General features: G+C 40.9%; 1 protein-coding gene across 1 annotated transcript; it reads right to left on the minus strand.

The window, feature by feature from the left end:
• Positions 1 to 290: 290 nt before the first annotated feature.
• LOC308570692 (vomeronasal type-2 receptor 26-like) lies at positions 291 to 16,095 on the minus strand (the record flags this gene model as incomplete). Its single annotated transcript, XM_081165606.1, has 8 exons — positions 291 to 1,192; positions 1,849 to 1,975; positions 2,122 to 2,349; positions 2,569 to 3,429; positions 5,377 to 5,668; positions 7,795 to 7,907; positions 15,298 to 15,525; positions 15,829 to 16,095. The coding sequence occupies 8 exons, from the start codon at positions 16,093 to 16,095 to the stop codon at positions 291 to 293; spliced, it is 3,018 nt and encodes a 1,005-aa protein (XP_081021732.1).
• Positions 16,096 to 16,395: the final 300 nt, after the last annotated feature.

A 16,395-nucleotide genomic window follows, 5' to 3' on the forward strand; every position in this document is an offset into this window, starting at 1 on the left:
CCCTATGGCAGTGCAGACAGGGCTGTGGCCTTGCTGCAGAGCAAACACTGCTCCCCAGTGCACTAAGTGAGCAGGGATTGCAAGAATTTATCCTAAGGATTCATTGATATTAATCTGGACCCATAATCATTAAGGCAGGGAATATACAATTTACGAAGTGAAATTTGTGTTGGAATATTTTGAGTAAGTTTTCTTCGAGGGCAGCTAAAGGGAGGCAAACATTCTGATGCATTCACACTACACATACTATGCTAGATTCCACATTGCAATGGAGGATGTGGACATATTGTTCAATCCCTTCTACTTATTAGATGTTTCTTGCTGTTCAATTCAGGCCTTAGCATAATAATATAACATTTGGGTGCAAAGATGCAACCCAGCAGTCCAGCACTGGAGGCTAAAATAGAGAAGATCTCCACTGCAACCATGTATTTTCCCTTTGTGCTCAGGTAGGAGGGAATAAATGATAACCAAACACTGCAAAAGACCAACATGCTGAAAGTGATGAACTTGGCTTCATTGAAACTGTCGGGTAACTTTCTGGAAAGGAAAGCCACAGTGAAACTGACTGTTGCCAGGAAGCCCATGTAGCCAAGAACACAGTAGAACATAGTCACACACCCCTCATTGCATTCTAATACAATTTCTGAAGTCAATGAGTGCATATCGACATCTGGGAATGGGGGAGAGGTTGCAAGCCAAACAGTACAAATAAGTGCTTGGATGAGGGAGCAGGAAAGAACAATGGAGTTGGCCAAACTCTTCCCCATCCACTTCCTCATTTTGGATCCAGGTTTGGTGGCCATGAAAGCCAGAACCACTGTGGTCGTTTTTGCCAGCACACAAGAAACAGCCACTGAGAAAATGATACTGAAAGTAGTTTGTCTAAGGAAACACTTTACCCTCTTGGGTTGTCCAATAAATAAAACTGCACAAAGGAAGCAGAGGAACAGGGAGATGAGGAGAGTATAGGTGAGGTCCCGGTTGTTAGCTTTGACAATGGGAGTGTTGTGGTGCTTCATAAATATTCCTAGCACTAAAGCTGTCATCATAGAAAATGAAAGAGCTAAAGAAGTTAAGCAGAGACTCAAAGGTTCTTCATAAGACAGAAAGCTGAAATTCTTAGGAATACAAAAATCCTGCTTTTTGTTTGCATATTTTTCATCTGTGCATTTATGGCAATCACTCATATCTGGAAGGAAAAAAAACAATGGTGTTTTTATGTAGAAAATATGGCCAGAAAGTTCCCCAACATGAAATAAATGTTATTCTCCTTGTGATTAGATTTGTATGAGCAAAGATGCTTTGTCCTCACAGTCCAGGAATAAAGCATCTGAGCCTTGTTAGATTAATCTTTGTGTGTGTTGATTTATGCCCATTTCCTATGCACCTTTGCATAGTGCACAATATCATTATCCATGCGGCATGTCACTTACGGCTACAGACATAGCTTCCAGTTTCCCAATACCGTGGAGCTTGAGGTAATATAATATAGCCTTAACTCTGGTATTAAGCTGGGAGGTATTTTGAAAGCAGAAAGTGTTTTCATAATTGAGCATTTGGGTGTGTGTCTGTGTGTTTACCGGTTGAATAATATTCAAGGCTAATCTTAAGTATATTAGTATAAATAAATGTTTGATTTAGAAAGGCATTAAGAAATTGCAGCCTTTTTATATATATATAAAAAATCTCCTAATCCACTGACGTTTAAAAAAGGAGCCAAAACTGACAACCCATTTAAGGAAAATAAACTCAGCCCCATTGAGATAACTATTTAAAAGTTGTTAATGGTGTTTCTTCAGCTACTGTTCTGATGTTGAAAAAGTCCAATTACATTATACACCTTACCAGTTTGATCTGAAATCTTCCCTCCTGGGCATGGGATACAATCATAGCAGCAAGATGGCTCCCCCTCCTTCACTTTTTTGCTATAACCAGGACGGCAGCTCTCAGTACAGACAGAAAGAGGCTGTGCCTAATGTGTAAATGAAAGAGATTAATGATGATCTTGAAGATAATTATTGAGGAACCAGTAAAATCCAGGAGACTTTGCATATGTTATGTAACAATCACAAAAAATATGATTTTATAGGAGCAGAATATTTTCTAAACTATCTCTACCTGGTTAAATCCCTTGTGCCATGTTATGACATTCTCATTGATGGTGAACACTTGGTCTGGAGAAGCCAGGGGATCGGTCCTCCCAACTTTTATTCTATGAAAGGATTCATTTTTGAGGAAAATCCAGTTATCAATATCAAAGCCAGCTGCAAACTCCCCATTCTGGTCAAATGAGACTCTCTCCCCAGCACTATTGTTAAATGAGACCCTTTTCAAAAACCCGTGGAGCTGAATTGAAGTGGAAAAAACAATAGTTAGAAAATGCTGCAGTGTATATGTTAGGGTCAGGAAATAAGGAGGTAAAGTGGCAAAAATATTCTGTCAGTGTTATCTCTTTTTAAGGGATGAAGGAAGATGAAAGAGAAAGTTTCATTTTGCGAGGTGTGAATTGGTTTGCTTTAAAATACACACTAGTTGAATCTTCCTCCCTTCTTTCACATTCGTTACCTTCCAATGCTGGTGATCCTGAGATTTCTGCATGCTTCTGTTATTCATTACACTGTGCTTGAGTCTAGATGAGGACATAGCATGTAAAGCATGGGCCATAACATAGACAGCATTGTAGATACTGTAGCTGTGAGAGGTCATGCTCATTTCAAAAAAAGATTCAGAAAGACTCTCCAGCTTCTCCTTCCCAGTGCACATGTCCCCATCTACCTTGCTGACATCTGTATTTGGGAATACACAAGCAAAAGCCTGTTGCCAGAAGTCCTTGATAAAACCATCTCCTGTGGTGCTGGATGGGTTTCTGTTTCTAACAAATTCTTGAAATCCTGGTGGATCATTGGAGTGAATTGTAAATGAGAGAGATCCATGGAACATTTCTGTATCCCAAGTTCTCTGATAGACCATTGAATTGAACTCCCCCTGGGCTGTTATTATCCACACTATACCTTTTGACTTCTCACTTATATGTTCTTGTTCTGACAGATATGGAAACCATCTCAACAACACAATCCCATAGGATTCTCCATATGCCACCACCACACTGGCTTTACTATCTATGATTTTATCATGTATATGACCCCCCTTGTTAAACATGGCATTAATATCAGTGACAACGGTAACTGTTGGGCTTCTTTCAATGAAGGCAAAGCAGATACCACTCTGAGAAAAAGGCGGAACCACACTTTGCACACATCTTTCTCCATTGTCATTATCCATAGTTAGGAGTCCAATCCATGTCCACCTGAAATGCAGAAGCAAAGAAAGAATCCCTGCAAACTGAATGTCTTCTCTGGGCACCATCTGGTAGAATGGGATGCCTGGCGTTTTGTCATTCATCACTGGAGCAGGGCCATAAATGAGCTAAAGGAAAGTGTGGAAAGAAGAGAATATGATTGTACCCAAATTGGTCTTACTCAGAGTAGACTCACTGAAATTAATGAACCTAATTTATTCATGTCTATTAACTTGCCACGCAGTTTGAGCAGAATGTGTGTTGAATATCATCCATAGATACAATGTCCAAATAACAATACTCACATTTTGTCACTTATACTTTCAGTAGACCTGCAATGTCAGTGGATTTTCCTTGCAACAATTTGGGTGCTGAGGGTGAGAGTGTTGGTTGGCCTGAAGCTTTAGGTGGGTTTAAAGCTGAAGAGAAACTGCTCTGGGAACTCATGCAGTATTGCTATGAATACAATGTATTCCTCAGAAACTTAGCTTCCACAGGTAATAGATTTTCATCCAGTCAGCAGTGGCAGATAGGATCTCCCCTCCCTACATACAAATAGGTGTGTTGTGGGAGGATAATAATAATGGGGAATAAATTCCAGCCAGGCAGAGGTCCTAACCTTGAGTTTAGAGTGTGCATTAGTCAATCCCTTCCGCCACTTTCCGCCACTTTCCACCACTTGCAATGAGTGGTCGCAAAAGCCCAGTGAGGCTCAGACACGGGAACAGATCGGTGGGAAGCTCATAGGGCAAAATGCCCCAAACCTTTAAAGGCCATGGCCCTTTCCTCTTCTCATGAGATTTCCTCGGATCTCTCTAGAGCACAATGGGGAACACAACTCTGCTCTCTGGGCTGTGTGTCACCAGGCAAAGTTGTCCTGCATGCAGCTCATGCCCCCAAACAACCCAGCCAGATGGGCAGGGTATAAATGATAGATTATTATTATTATTATTAATGTTATTAAAAACCCAGTATGTGATATGGCAGAGTTCTGCTTAGCTGACCCTTAATGTTTATATTCCTGAAGTATTGTCACAAAAAGACTCTCCTCCCTGAAGAGAGGGGAGTGGTTGTGGACGGGAGCCCGAGCACCGCCCCTAGCAGGGGGCATAGCCCTCTGCCTCCACCTCACCTGGCTGGCGCCCACGCCCCCCTGGAGGCATCCAACCAGGTGCCTCGGAGGGGGCGTGTTCAGCAGCCTTTTGCTGCGGCGCCAGCCTCTCCCCAGCCTCATTCTTCATCGTCGTCGTCGCGAGTTACCCACCCTCCAGGGCTTAGGTCATTGGCCTTGCTATGGACCTTAGGTTGGTTGCCCTGGTTGTCTAGGGGGCCTGGTAGGAGTTTTTCCATTTGGCATTAGACTTTTTGGTTTTTTCGCCTACCTCGTAGCAATCGTCACAACTTTTGTGGTATTGGTGGGTAGGTTAGGCATTGGAATAATGTGTTGTGGTGTGTCAAAGGGCTAGGTGTGGCCATCGCCTATGCCTTCAATTTTGGGGTATTCCGTTAAAGGAATCTGGCGGTTGTGTGTTCTGTCCGATGCCTGTTTGGCGGGAGGCTATAGCACGACCCTCGGTGACATCAGGGGGGAGCCTATAGTTGGATTAGCATCAACAGGCTCCACCTACTGGTGAATAAACCCACTTGTTTTAGAGATCCAATGCCTAAGCCAATACCTTTTCACTGCTGTAATCAATAAAGTTGTGGCCTTTCCATGCCCATTAACCTTATATCATGTGTCCTTGTGTATTCATTTCGCATCGCGGGGGTCGGGTCCTCGTACCACAACATTGTTTTTCTTAAAAGAATTGGCTTATTTCAAAGTAGAAGGAAGAGGTAAAGTGCTTAGGTTGTTACACTTCTTGATTCTAATTTAAGAATGACCCACACAGGCTTTATTTAACAATCAAGGCTTGACATTTACACAAAGTGATGGCCATGCATGTATGTTATTCACTGACTATGCCAAAAACATAACATTTTAAAAGGAAATGTTTAAAAGTAGTAAAGCACTATAATTATACATAGAACAACACACACAAACATACACACATTGACAGAAACACATGGCATACCTGTGGAATTTTGAAAATGTCCACCAGTCTTGCCGCTTGAAGTGAGGTTGGGGGGTCCAGTCCCCCAATGACTCCAATCATGTTTGTTTGGACATCACATTGGTAATTTGGGACAAATCTTCCCAGAGTGTATATAAGTAGCATTGTAGCATGGTAGGTCCACTTATCAGTATAATTGTTATCATAGATGTGGAAACCCAAGGTGATATTGGGCAAGAGGTGAAAGTTTTCATTAATCTCTTTTACTGCAAATGCCAAGGCCAGGATGTGCTGATAATTCTTAGGTATTGCACTAGAAGGTAAGTTGTATTCTGAATCATAAGGAAACTTCACACTGATATTGCAAATGTTGGAAAAGTATTGTATACTATATCAAAATGAAGCATAGTAACTACTATCAGTTTAAAAATATTATTAAACTTTTCCATCTCCATGGAACTTTGAAAATGTTACGTCCTTTTTTCACTTGCACCATTAGTTTGACGGTGGGAGTTATGAATACCATTTCAGAAGGTGGGGTACTGTTTTTCATCTTCTTGGGAAAGATTAATTAAAAGTTCCAGGACATAGCAGTAACTCCAGGAATTGTGTGTCATGGCCCCCAATCCAGCCCCCCAGAGGAAATAAATTCACACACAGACAGATTTAGGTTTAAGGTTAATGGGCAAAATTTAGGCCACAACTTTATTGATTACAGCAAATGTGAGCAGCATTGGCTTAGGCCTTTGCAATAAACTCTGACTCCTGCCCACCTTGCAGGGAATCAGGAAGGGTAAACCACCAATGAGGGAGCCACATTGGGGGAACCCGCCTGCAGCTCTCCTCGGTGTTCCCAGAGGCCTGGCATGGCCCTAGCCCCTCAAGCGGACTTTAGACAGGATCCAGGCTCCAGATTCCTTTAATGGAATACCCTTGAACATGGAGGGGCAGCCAATGGCTGACCTCCCCTCCCCCCATCAATAAGCCAATGCCTAATCACCAAACCTTACAAAGTTGTGACAATTGCTGAGAAGTAGGCAAAAACCAAGTGGCCAGCTCCAATCCGCCAAATCGAAAAATTCCTACCCATCCCCGTCCCAAGACAGGCAACCAACCAAAGTCCAAAGAAAGGCCAGAGGGCAGCTAAAACAAAAGGGAGGGTGGGTGGGTGTTTGGCAGTGTGAAGCAGGTGCCCAGCACACGTCGCACTGCTGCTTTTATACCCCCCACGATCACCTCACTCAATCACGATTAGCCAAAAGAAGCCTGGGGTGATCATGGTGCCACCCTGGCGTAAAGGGCATAACTCTCCCCACGCCGGGGGGGGGGGCTGTAGTGGGCCTGCCCGCAACCAAAACCATCCTTGAAGATAATCCAGTTTGCTGAAATTGATTAAACTGGAGTTTTATTCATTATCCCCAAGACTGCCATCAATCACATCCAAAAGTTGGGGTATGAAATTGCAGGAGAAGGACTGCAGAAGAACTGAAACTTAAGGCAGGGTTTATATACTGTATACAGTATATAACTAACTTAGTTGGTCTTTAAGGTGCTACTGGAAGGAATTTTTTTTATTTTGACTATGGCAGACCAACACGGCTACCTATCTGTAACTGTCTACAGATGGTCATTGATTCAATTCACAGCATCTTCAGTTACAGACCCCTTTGAATAACAGGACCAGGAAAGTTATGTGTCACAGTTCAGGGAGAGCAGCTACCAAAAGTAGAAAAGCTGGCATAATTGGACCTGCTATCTTATGCAGTAAAAGATGATGCCATGTAATTGCCTACATGAACTTTTCCTCTAGGATATTGAAGAAGAGCAAAAAATAATTTTGATAAGATTAGGAGGACTGAATTGGGATATGCCTCAAAACATCAAACAATGAAGGGGGGATTAGGATGCATAAACATATTTATAATGCCTTGGAGTGCTCGTTATTTTCCCTCAGAAAATAAAAGGATAGTCTGAATTATTGTTAAGAATGAGAATGGTGATGACATATTGCATATATGCTGAAAGAGATGTACAGCAGAGAAGACAAAGCAGAAGGCAGAAGATGAAAGGTAGCAACCATGAATAAACTTTCTATAACATGCTAGATAAGGGAGTCAGAAAGTCAGAGCTGTTCTCTGGTTCCCAGTAAGAACAAATATTTCAAATGAAACTTAACCACTTATTTTAATAGGGGGGAAAAATTAGGGTCTTGTTAGGATAAACAGCAACAAGAGATTCTTCTTCCAGTACTTTTACATTTGCAAATCAAAGAATTTGGCAGAGAAAATGAAGAGTCAAATCCATATGGAAATAATTATTTTATTTACAACATTCCCATGTTCTTATTACCCTTCAGTGCTCTCTTAGTACCCTTCACTTCAGAAAAGAAGAAGAAAAAACAAATTCAAATTTTAAAAAAGGAATAAGTTAAACTCTTACTTAAGCTCTTCAAACAAAGGTGGCGGGGGTTCTTCAGTGAAGCTGATTCGAGTGGAGATTATGAAAGCCTGGGAAGCAATGGCTCCGATGATGAGGTCTCCTGGCTGATGATACTGATGAAGTGGAGCATGTGGATCATCAACCATGCACTTAATGATGTGAGCTTTGCTTACCATGTGTGGAAACAATAACAAAATCAAGGCAAGCAATAACACCATTGTTAACACCAGGCAACAGCACTATTTTCATCTCTTAAAGCTCAGAACTAAAATACAAAGTGTCAGAGATGAGGCTGATATATCCTTGTCTGATCACAATCTTTATGCAATTTTCTTCAAAGGCTGTTATTAGCTTTGTTTGTGGCCACTGCAACTGGAATATTTAATTATAGTCATTGTGAAAGAGGAAAGCAGTGAGTATAAATTTGTGCATACTCTATGGAATTGCTGAGAAATATATATTATATTTGTGTTAAATCAAAGATTAACTGGTTTCTTTCACTCAGTTAGATATCATAGGGTACCTGAATAGGTTGTGACACACTGGGGAAATTACAAAAGAATAAGAAATCCAGAGAGGAAATAAAATGTTTTGATCAAAGGCATGCCCTGTTTCAAAACAGGTCCATGAAACATTGCCCCACCAACCTCAATCATCCCTCAGTTATGTCCTGCCTACCCGCTTTCTTACTTGCATCCTTTCTAAGTAGGTAGTACTGACTGTCACCTGTTGGTGACTTGTGAAAAGTAGTGGGTGGTTCACCACACCTTAACCAAGGTTAAGCAGTGTATGCAGAGCAGCAGCCAAGTCTTCAGAGATTTGCAGCTCCTAGCAGACAGCTTCTTCCAGAGTCCCAAGATAAGGGGAAAACTCTTCTCCCAAACAGTTCAGAGTAATAAAGTATTTATTGTCTCCAGATACAAGACAAAGCTAAATACTCTTATCTACTATATGTAGGCATTAGAGTCTTTGAAGTAAAGATACATATGTACAGAGAGATCCACTAACAGTATCATCATGCTAGCTAACACTAACATGACAACATCAGGACACAGACATGGATTAAGAGTCTCATGCACTGCCAAATGAGCTATTCCAGTGCACTATACTAGCAATCATTATCTTGTTTTGTTTTGTTTTGTTTTGTTTTGTTTTGTTTTGTTTTGTTTTGTTTTGTTTTGTTTTATGGTATTGCTTCTGTATTAATCTGCAATCCATTCCAATTCTTTTTTTAGCTGAAGTGTCAGTAAGAAAGCCTTTTTAAAAATGAACAGATACCATAAATACATTTCTGAATTAAAAAAAAATAATTAAATTAGAAAGTCATTAATATAAACATAGCCTGATGCCTTGATTCTCCCTCCCTTTGATGAATTCCTTTTATACACTACCCAATACATTGAGTTGGCTGGGATGGTAAGACAATATAGAGGATTACAGAGCTGTTTTAGTGGAAGCTGCCAGGATATTCACTCAGAGGCGACAGTGGTGGGGTCAGTGTAAATTATGGCTTTGGTTTTGCAATGCAAGGTATGGTTTTGGCATTGCCAGATATTTTCTTATCCATTTGGTAAGATCTTGAATCCTTTCCCTTTTGTTATAATCACAGGCTGCCTGAAGCTTGGTAGGGACCAGAAAACATAGGAATAAACATAGGAGATTGGCACTGGGTTGAAATGGGCCACATGACAGATGCAGGTAGCTTTAGGCCAAGACATTGGGTATGAATTCAGTATCAAGCAGCCCACCTGCTAGTTGATAAACACAATGGGGTTTAACACATAACTGGGGAGTTGCCCCTGACATGGACCAGGTGCATCAACCCTGCTTGGGTTACCATTGAGAACAGTGCTATGGTCCATTAGCCCCCATGTGGGCTCCTGGACAGAGACATCTTTCATGGACCCCTTTAACAGGGTACCCAATTAGCTAAAGATCTAACCCAATGCCTTATCTGCCATCTGAGCTGGACCCCCACATTGCCAGGCTGCAACCTGAGTCACCTATCCACACCCTGTTACCAGAACTCATTCCCTGCAGCTGATAGGTGCACCCCAACCATTCTGAAAAAAACTCATTTGATAATTTTATGCTGAAGTCCTCGAGGTTGCCCTCTTAAGTACTGACAAGTGGTGGGCCTGATCTGCCCCTTCCCCTGCAACTGGATTGGTCCTTCTGACAAACCTTCACCTCACAGTTGGAAGGGGGAGCATTAAATGTCTCCCCCTATGGCAGCGCAGAAAGCCGCCTTGCTGCACAGCAAATGCTGCTCCCCCAGAGCTCTAAGTGAGCAGGGACTGCAAAAATTCATCCTAAGGATTCATTGATATTAATCTGGTAACCTTAATAATTGATGCAAGGAATATACCATGGGTAGGCAAACTAAGGCCCAGGGGCCAGATCCAGCCCAATCCCCTTCTAAATCCGTGGACAGCCCGGGAATCAGAGTGTTTTTACATTGGTAGAATGTGTCCTTTTATTTAAAATGCATCTCTGGGTTATTTGTGGGGCATAGGAATTTGTTCATATTTTTTTCAGTTTGTCGGAGGAGACATGTCGCCTTATGGGGTTGTCCAGTAAACAGAAATGCACAAAGGAAGCAGAGCAGGAGAGAGATGAGAAGAATGTAGGTGAGATCCCGGTTGTTGGCTTTGACAATGGGAGTGTTGTGGTGATTCATGAGTATTCCTAGCACTAGAGCTGTGATCACTGAAAAAGAAAGAACTAAAGAGGCTAAACTAAGACCCAAAGATTCTTCATAAGACAAGAAACTTATATTCTTAGGTATACATACACACAAGTGATATGTAATTTGCCTTTACATTTTGTATACATACAACACCAGCCAAAAATCACAGTTCTCATAGCAACCTACACTGCTAAGAACAACTACAATAGCAATTAAATTATACATCAATTTGTGTTTGTTTTTAAAAAGATAGCTCCTCACGCAAGCTCTTCAAACAATGTTGGTGGGGGTTCTTCATTGAATGTTATTGATTCAGAGATGATGAAGGTCTGAGAAGCAATTGCTCCAATGATTAGGTCTCCCTTCTGATGATACTCATGAAGTGGATAGTGTGGATCATCAACCATGCATTTAATGATGTGAGATTTGCACACCATGGGTGGAAGTAGTACAAGAAGTATAGCCAGCAATGATATCATTCTGAGTACCAAACTTTGAATGCTGCATGGTTTATATCTATATCATCCTATTGGTTATTCTAGTGGTCACTGCAAATGTGTATGTGCTGGATAGCAGCAAAGTTAATTACAGTCCTTTTGGTAATTGAAAAGGAAGTGAATTACCAATTAAAAGTTGGGCTTTCCCTGTGGAATTGCTAAGAAAACATGTTTGTTATATTAAAATAGCATTTCTCTTTCATTTAGTTAAACAACAAGGGACAGTGTGGAAATGGCTCAGTCAGTAGAGCATGAGACTATTAATCTCAAGGTCATGGGTTTGACCCCCACATTGAGCTAGTTTTCATGAATCATTGGAAAGCATCATATGCCTTTTTGAATAAAGGTGCTAGACAAACCATTCCAAACTGTACTGTTTTGGATACTTCTGGAGTTCTCATTGCCCAATTTGACATGATGAGTATTGAGATTAAGGGGTTGGGTTGACTCTATGTTTGGATACTTTTGGAAGGCATTTTGAATAAAGACGACAGACCAAAATGTTCAAAAGTGCATGGATTTGAAAATTTGAAAATATTGTTGCCCAATTTAGTATAGTGGTTACCAAAATGGAGATTTTACTCTATTTTTTAAACCATCAGAACAGTGATACCCACACCTGAATGCTGTATATAGAGCCAAAATGAAAACTGCATTAAAACTTTTTTTTTTCTAAAGTGAAATGTGCATTAATGAAGACAGCAGACAGAAACATTGAAAATTTGGACACCTCTGAAGATACTGCAACCCATTTTAGCCTGGGGCTTCCAAAGATGGAGGGCTGATGCAGACAAACCTTTATACAGCAGATCATTAAAAAATGACAGAGATCTGTACAATTTTCATGTTTTCCTTCTTATTAGCAGATCCCTGCTGTTCAGCTCAGGCCTCAACACAATAATGTAATATTTTGGGGCAAAGATGCAACCCAGCAACCCAGCACTGGAGGCCAAGATAGAGAAGATCTCCACAGCCACCACATATTTTCCCTTCATGCTCAAGTAGGTTGGGACAAAAGAAAGCCAAACACTGCAAAATAGCAACATGCTGAAAGTGATAAACCTGGCCTCGTTGAAACTATCAGGCAATTTTCTTGCAAAAAAAGCCACAGTGAAGCTCACAAGAGCCAGAAAGCCCATGTAGCCCAAAACACAGTAGAACATAACCACAGACCCCTCATTACACTCTAATACAATTTCTCCAGCCACTGAGTTCAAGTCAACATCAGGGAAAGGAGGAGAGATCACCAGCCACATAGTGCAGATGGCTGCTTGAATAATGGAGCAGGAAAGAACAACAGAGTTTGCCATTCCTTTCCCCACCCACTTCCTCATCCTGGATCCAGGCTTGGTAGCCATGAAAGCCAGAACCACTGTGATGGTTTTTGCTAACACACAGGAAACAGCCACTGAGAAGATTATGCCAAAAACAGTCTGTCGGAGCAGACATGTCACCACCTGAGGCTGGCCAATAAATAGCAATGCACAAATGAAACAGAGAAGGAGGGAAATGAGGAGAGTGTAGGTCAGGATCCAGTTGTTGGCTTTGACAATGGGAGTGTGATGGTGCTTCATAAATGAACCCAGCACAAGTGCTGTAATGAAAGCAAAGGAAAGAGCAAAAGAGGTTAAACTGATACCCAAAGGGTCTTCATAGGACAAGAAACTTGTACTCTTAGGAATACATAAATTCCTATTTCTGTTTGGATATTTTTTGTCTTCACACTTATAACAGTCAATCATATCTGAAAAAGAAAGTATTTTGTATTAATCTCAAAAATACGATGTTTCCTCAACATACCGTAACTTTTCCTTCTTTTCTTTTTCTTATTCCATTTAAAAAACAAAGACAAAAAATGGTTTCATGAATATACAATTAAAATTTACAATTGTGAATGATGGAGTCCATCCTGCTTAGGCAGCCAATCAGAAGTACATACCGTATTTTTTGCACCATAACACTCACTTTTTTCCTCCTAAAAAGTAAGGGGAAATGTCTGTGCGTGTTATGGAGGGAATGCCTACGGGTGGCATGCCTACGGATTTTCCTCCTCTAAAAACTATGTGCGTGTTATGGTCGGGTGCGTGTTATAGAGCGAAAAATACGGTAATTAACTGAGTGAAAATGCAGAAGGGTTGGAAATGCTTCCTGATTGACTTCACATTATCAAGAACTAACCAAGGGTTTCCAGTCAATATTCTGTAGCCCCCTCAATAAAGCATAATAGAGGGAATGTGTCACTGTATACTTATGTATCTAGTAACCCACTCTTATTAATCAGTAAATTAAAAATAATTCAATCTTAGCAAACCTCTGTATGTGCAGATTGGAAGTTAGCTCTTTGCTGGATTTCTCAAAATATTATGACTCGATTACTTGAAGCTTAAAGTTTTAAAATATACATCTAAAAAAGTTTTATGAATGTAAATGCACAATTGAAAAGAACTTGGATAGATACTGCTAAACACATATTGAGAGAAAATGCAGATTTACATACATTTTTAAGATGATTTTTTTTTAAAAAACATAATAATCAAATTAATGAAGCTGTGTGTAAAAATATGTTTACTAAAATATTAGGTCCATTGCCACCCAAATCTTTCTACCAAGTTTCAAAAACTGGAAACAAGAACCTTGGTGAATATATTGTTTCCTGTGGATGTTTTTCTTTGTTTTAGGGAGCCATATATAAATTTGTGCATATATTTCTTACCCTCCTGGGTTGTAATCTTCCCTTCTGGACATGGGGTGCAGTCATAGCAGCAAAATGGCACCCCCTCTTTCACTTTCTTGCTAGAACCAGGATGACAACTGTCGGAGCATACAGATTTAGGCAGTGTCTAATTCAGAAATGAAAGAGAGAGAAAATGTGATTCTCAGAATAATAATAGCCATGATCCTCAAGTTTCTGAGACATTTTTGAAGTAGCAAATGACAGTCCCTGCACTCATGATTGAGCCTCCCATCTGAGTGATATTTGTTGTGGGAGCGGCAGACGGTTCTCCAAAGAGAGCTTTTGTCAAGCACTTTAAGGTAATAGGCATACTTCTTTCTTAGCAGTTCAGGATCTAAACATTTCTTTTTAAGCAGACAGTGGGGGAGAAAGAAATATGCGTTGTTACAGGAGAAGATCCTGCTCATTAGCTGATGAACGAATTAGGATATCATAGAAATGGAGAGTTGGAAGGGACCCAGGGGATCATCTAGTGCAGTGGTGTCCAAACTTTTTTCAAAGAGGGCCAGATTTGAAGGGCCATGGGGGCCGACCAAAGGGCCAACCAAAGTTGTTGACCTTTTTCAAAGAATGAAGTTCAGCTTTTTTTAGGATTTTACCCAAGGAAATAAACTACCACAGGGGCCAGATTAAACTGACTGGTGAGCCGGATTAGGCCCCCAAAATGGACTTTGGACATGCCTGATCTAGTGCAACCCCCTGCAATGCAGGAATATGTAGCTGTCCCATACAAGGATAGAACCTGCAACCTTGGCATTTTCAGCACTATACTTCAACCAACTGAGCTATCATGACCCCTGCCTTATATCAGCATAATTTCTCTGGAACTTCTTAAGTGCACTTGAAATGCCACAAGGGTATCAACATTGCCATTATAATTGCATTGCACATTTTGGGAAAATGTTCTTGTTGAAGAAATGATTTGTTTTCCCATGTTTATTGATCAATCTGACTTGTTAACTAAGTGAAGATGCCTGTAGCCATGTAAAATAGATGGAATCGCTGAAAAGCATTTAAAAGAAGGTAGTCTCTTCTTTTAACATGATTGTTTGAAAGATCATTTATTGTAGCAGCTTGCTTCATTCAGCAGTTGTATTTTTATTCTTAAGTCAGTAGTAAGGGAGAGACGAGGCAGGCTGTTGAAGAATCCGGGGTCTTCCTGTCCTGCTGCAACCATCTCCCCTCCCCCCTGGTCTCAGAACAAAAGAGGGATGAAGAGAGCAGAGCAGAGACAGGCAAGGTGATGAAGTATCAGATTGCTTGGGAAAGACCGGGGGGGGACTGTGGGAAGATGGGGGTCTTCAGTCCCTGCAACTGCCTCATAGGGGCTAGATCCAACAGGACTAGTTGCTGTGCACACTAGGCCTGGTCTCTTGAGCTATCTTGTTTCTTTTAATAAAGAGTTAACTTCATGGGCACCGTGTGAGTTATTGCTGACCTGCCCTTGACAACTGCTTCTGACAGTTGTACTATTCTCAATCCTAACAACAGCTAACAGTTTTAATAAGGGCTGAACAAAATAACATTCAGGAGTGTTCATTCAAAAGAGGAACTCTTCCAAATGGCTGATGATTACCTCCTACCTGGTTAAACCAGTTATGCCATGTTATGATATCCTCACTGATAGCAAGTGCTTGGTCTGGAGGAACCTGGGGATCAATCTTCCCAACTTTCACTCTTTGAAAGGATTGATTTGAGAAAACAATCCAGTTGGTGACATCAAATCCAGCTACTATCTCCCCATTCTGGTCAAAGGAAATCTTGTCCCCAGCACTGTTGTTAAATGAGATACTTCTCAGAAAATGGTGGAGCTAGATTGAAAAGTAAATGGCAGTTCAGGAAGGAATAATGTTGCATTGCACAAACATAAGGATTTCACAAATATAGCCACATTATCCATATTAGTATGTGGAGAAGAAAAATTATTTTAAAAACTGTAAAAAACATCTTGATAAAGGTGGAATGAAAAGCACAGACTAGAACTCAGCTGGAATAAAACTCATATTTTCATTTTCACTGTAGATTTCTACTTCAGTTTTCAAACATTCCCGCTTCAGTGGTACACAGTGAAGAGGCAGGGCAAATAATGCGGATGAGGATGCTCAGTCCCTTACCTGCCACAGCTGTTGATTCTGAAGCTTCTGTTCTCCACAGCCTGCCATTGATCTGTGTTTGACTTGGGAAGTAGACATGGCATGCAAAGCTTGGGCCACAACATAAACAGCATTGTAGATGTTGTAGCTGTGGCTGGTCATGCTCATTTCAAAAAAAGGACCAGGAAGATCCTCCAATTTCTCTTCCCCGGTGCAGATATCTCCCTCCACATTGCCAGTAACTTGATTTGTGAATACACAACCAAATGCCTGTTGCCAGAAGTCCATGATAAAACCATCTCCTTTTGAGCTAGAAGGGTTTTTGTTCTCAACAAATTTGTGAAATCCTGGTAGATCACAAGAATGAGCTGTGAAGGAGAGAGCCCCATGGAGTATGTTTGTATCCCAAGTCCTTTGATAAACAAATGATGTTAGCTCCATCTGGCCTGTCATAATCCACACTTTACCTTTTGGCTTACTTGACATTTGTTCTTGTTCTGACAGGTACGGCAACCATCTGAAAAAAGGCACAGCATACGATTCCCCATAGACCACAACTGCATTGGCTTTGCTGTTAATTATATTATC

The sequence above is a fragment of the Podarcis bocagei genome (assembly GCF_964188305.1).
Source record: "Podarcis bocagei genome assembly, chromosome: 13".
Taxonomy (NCBI): Eukaryota; Metazoa; Chordata; class Lepidosauria; order Squamata; family Lacertidae; genus Podarcis; species Podarcis bocagei.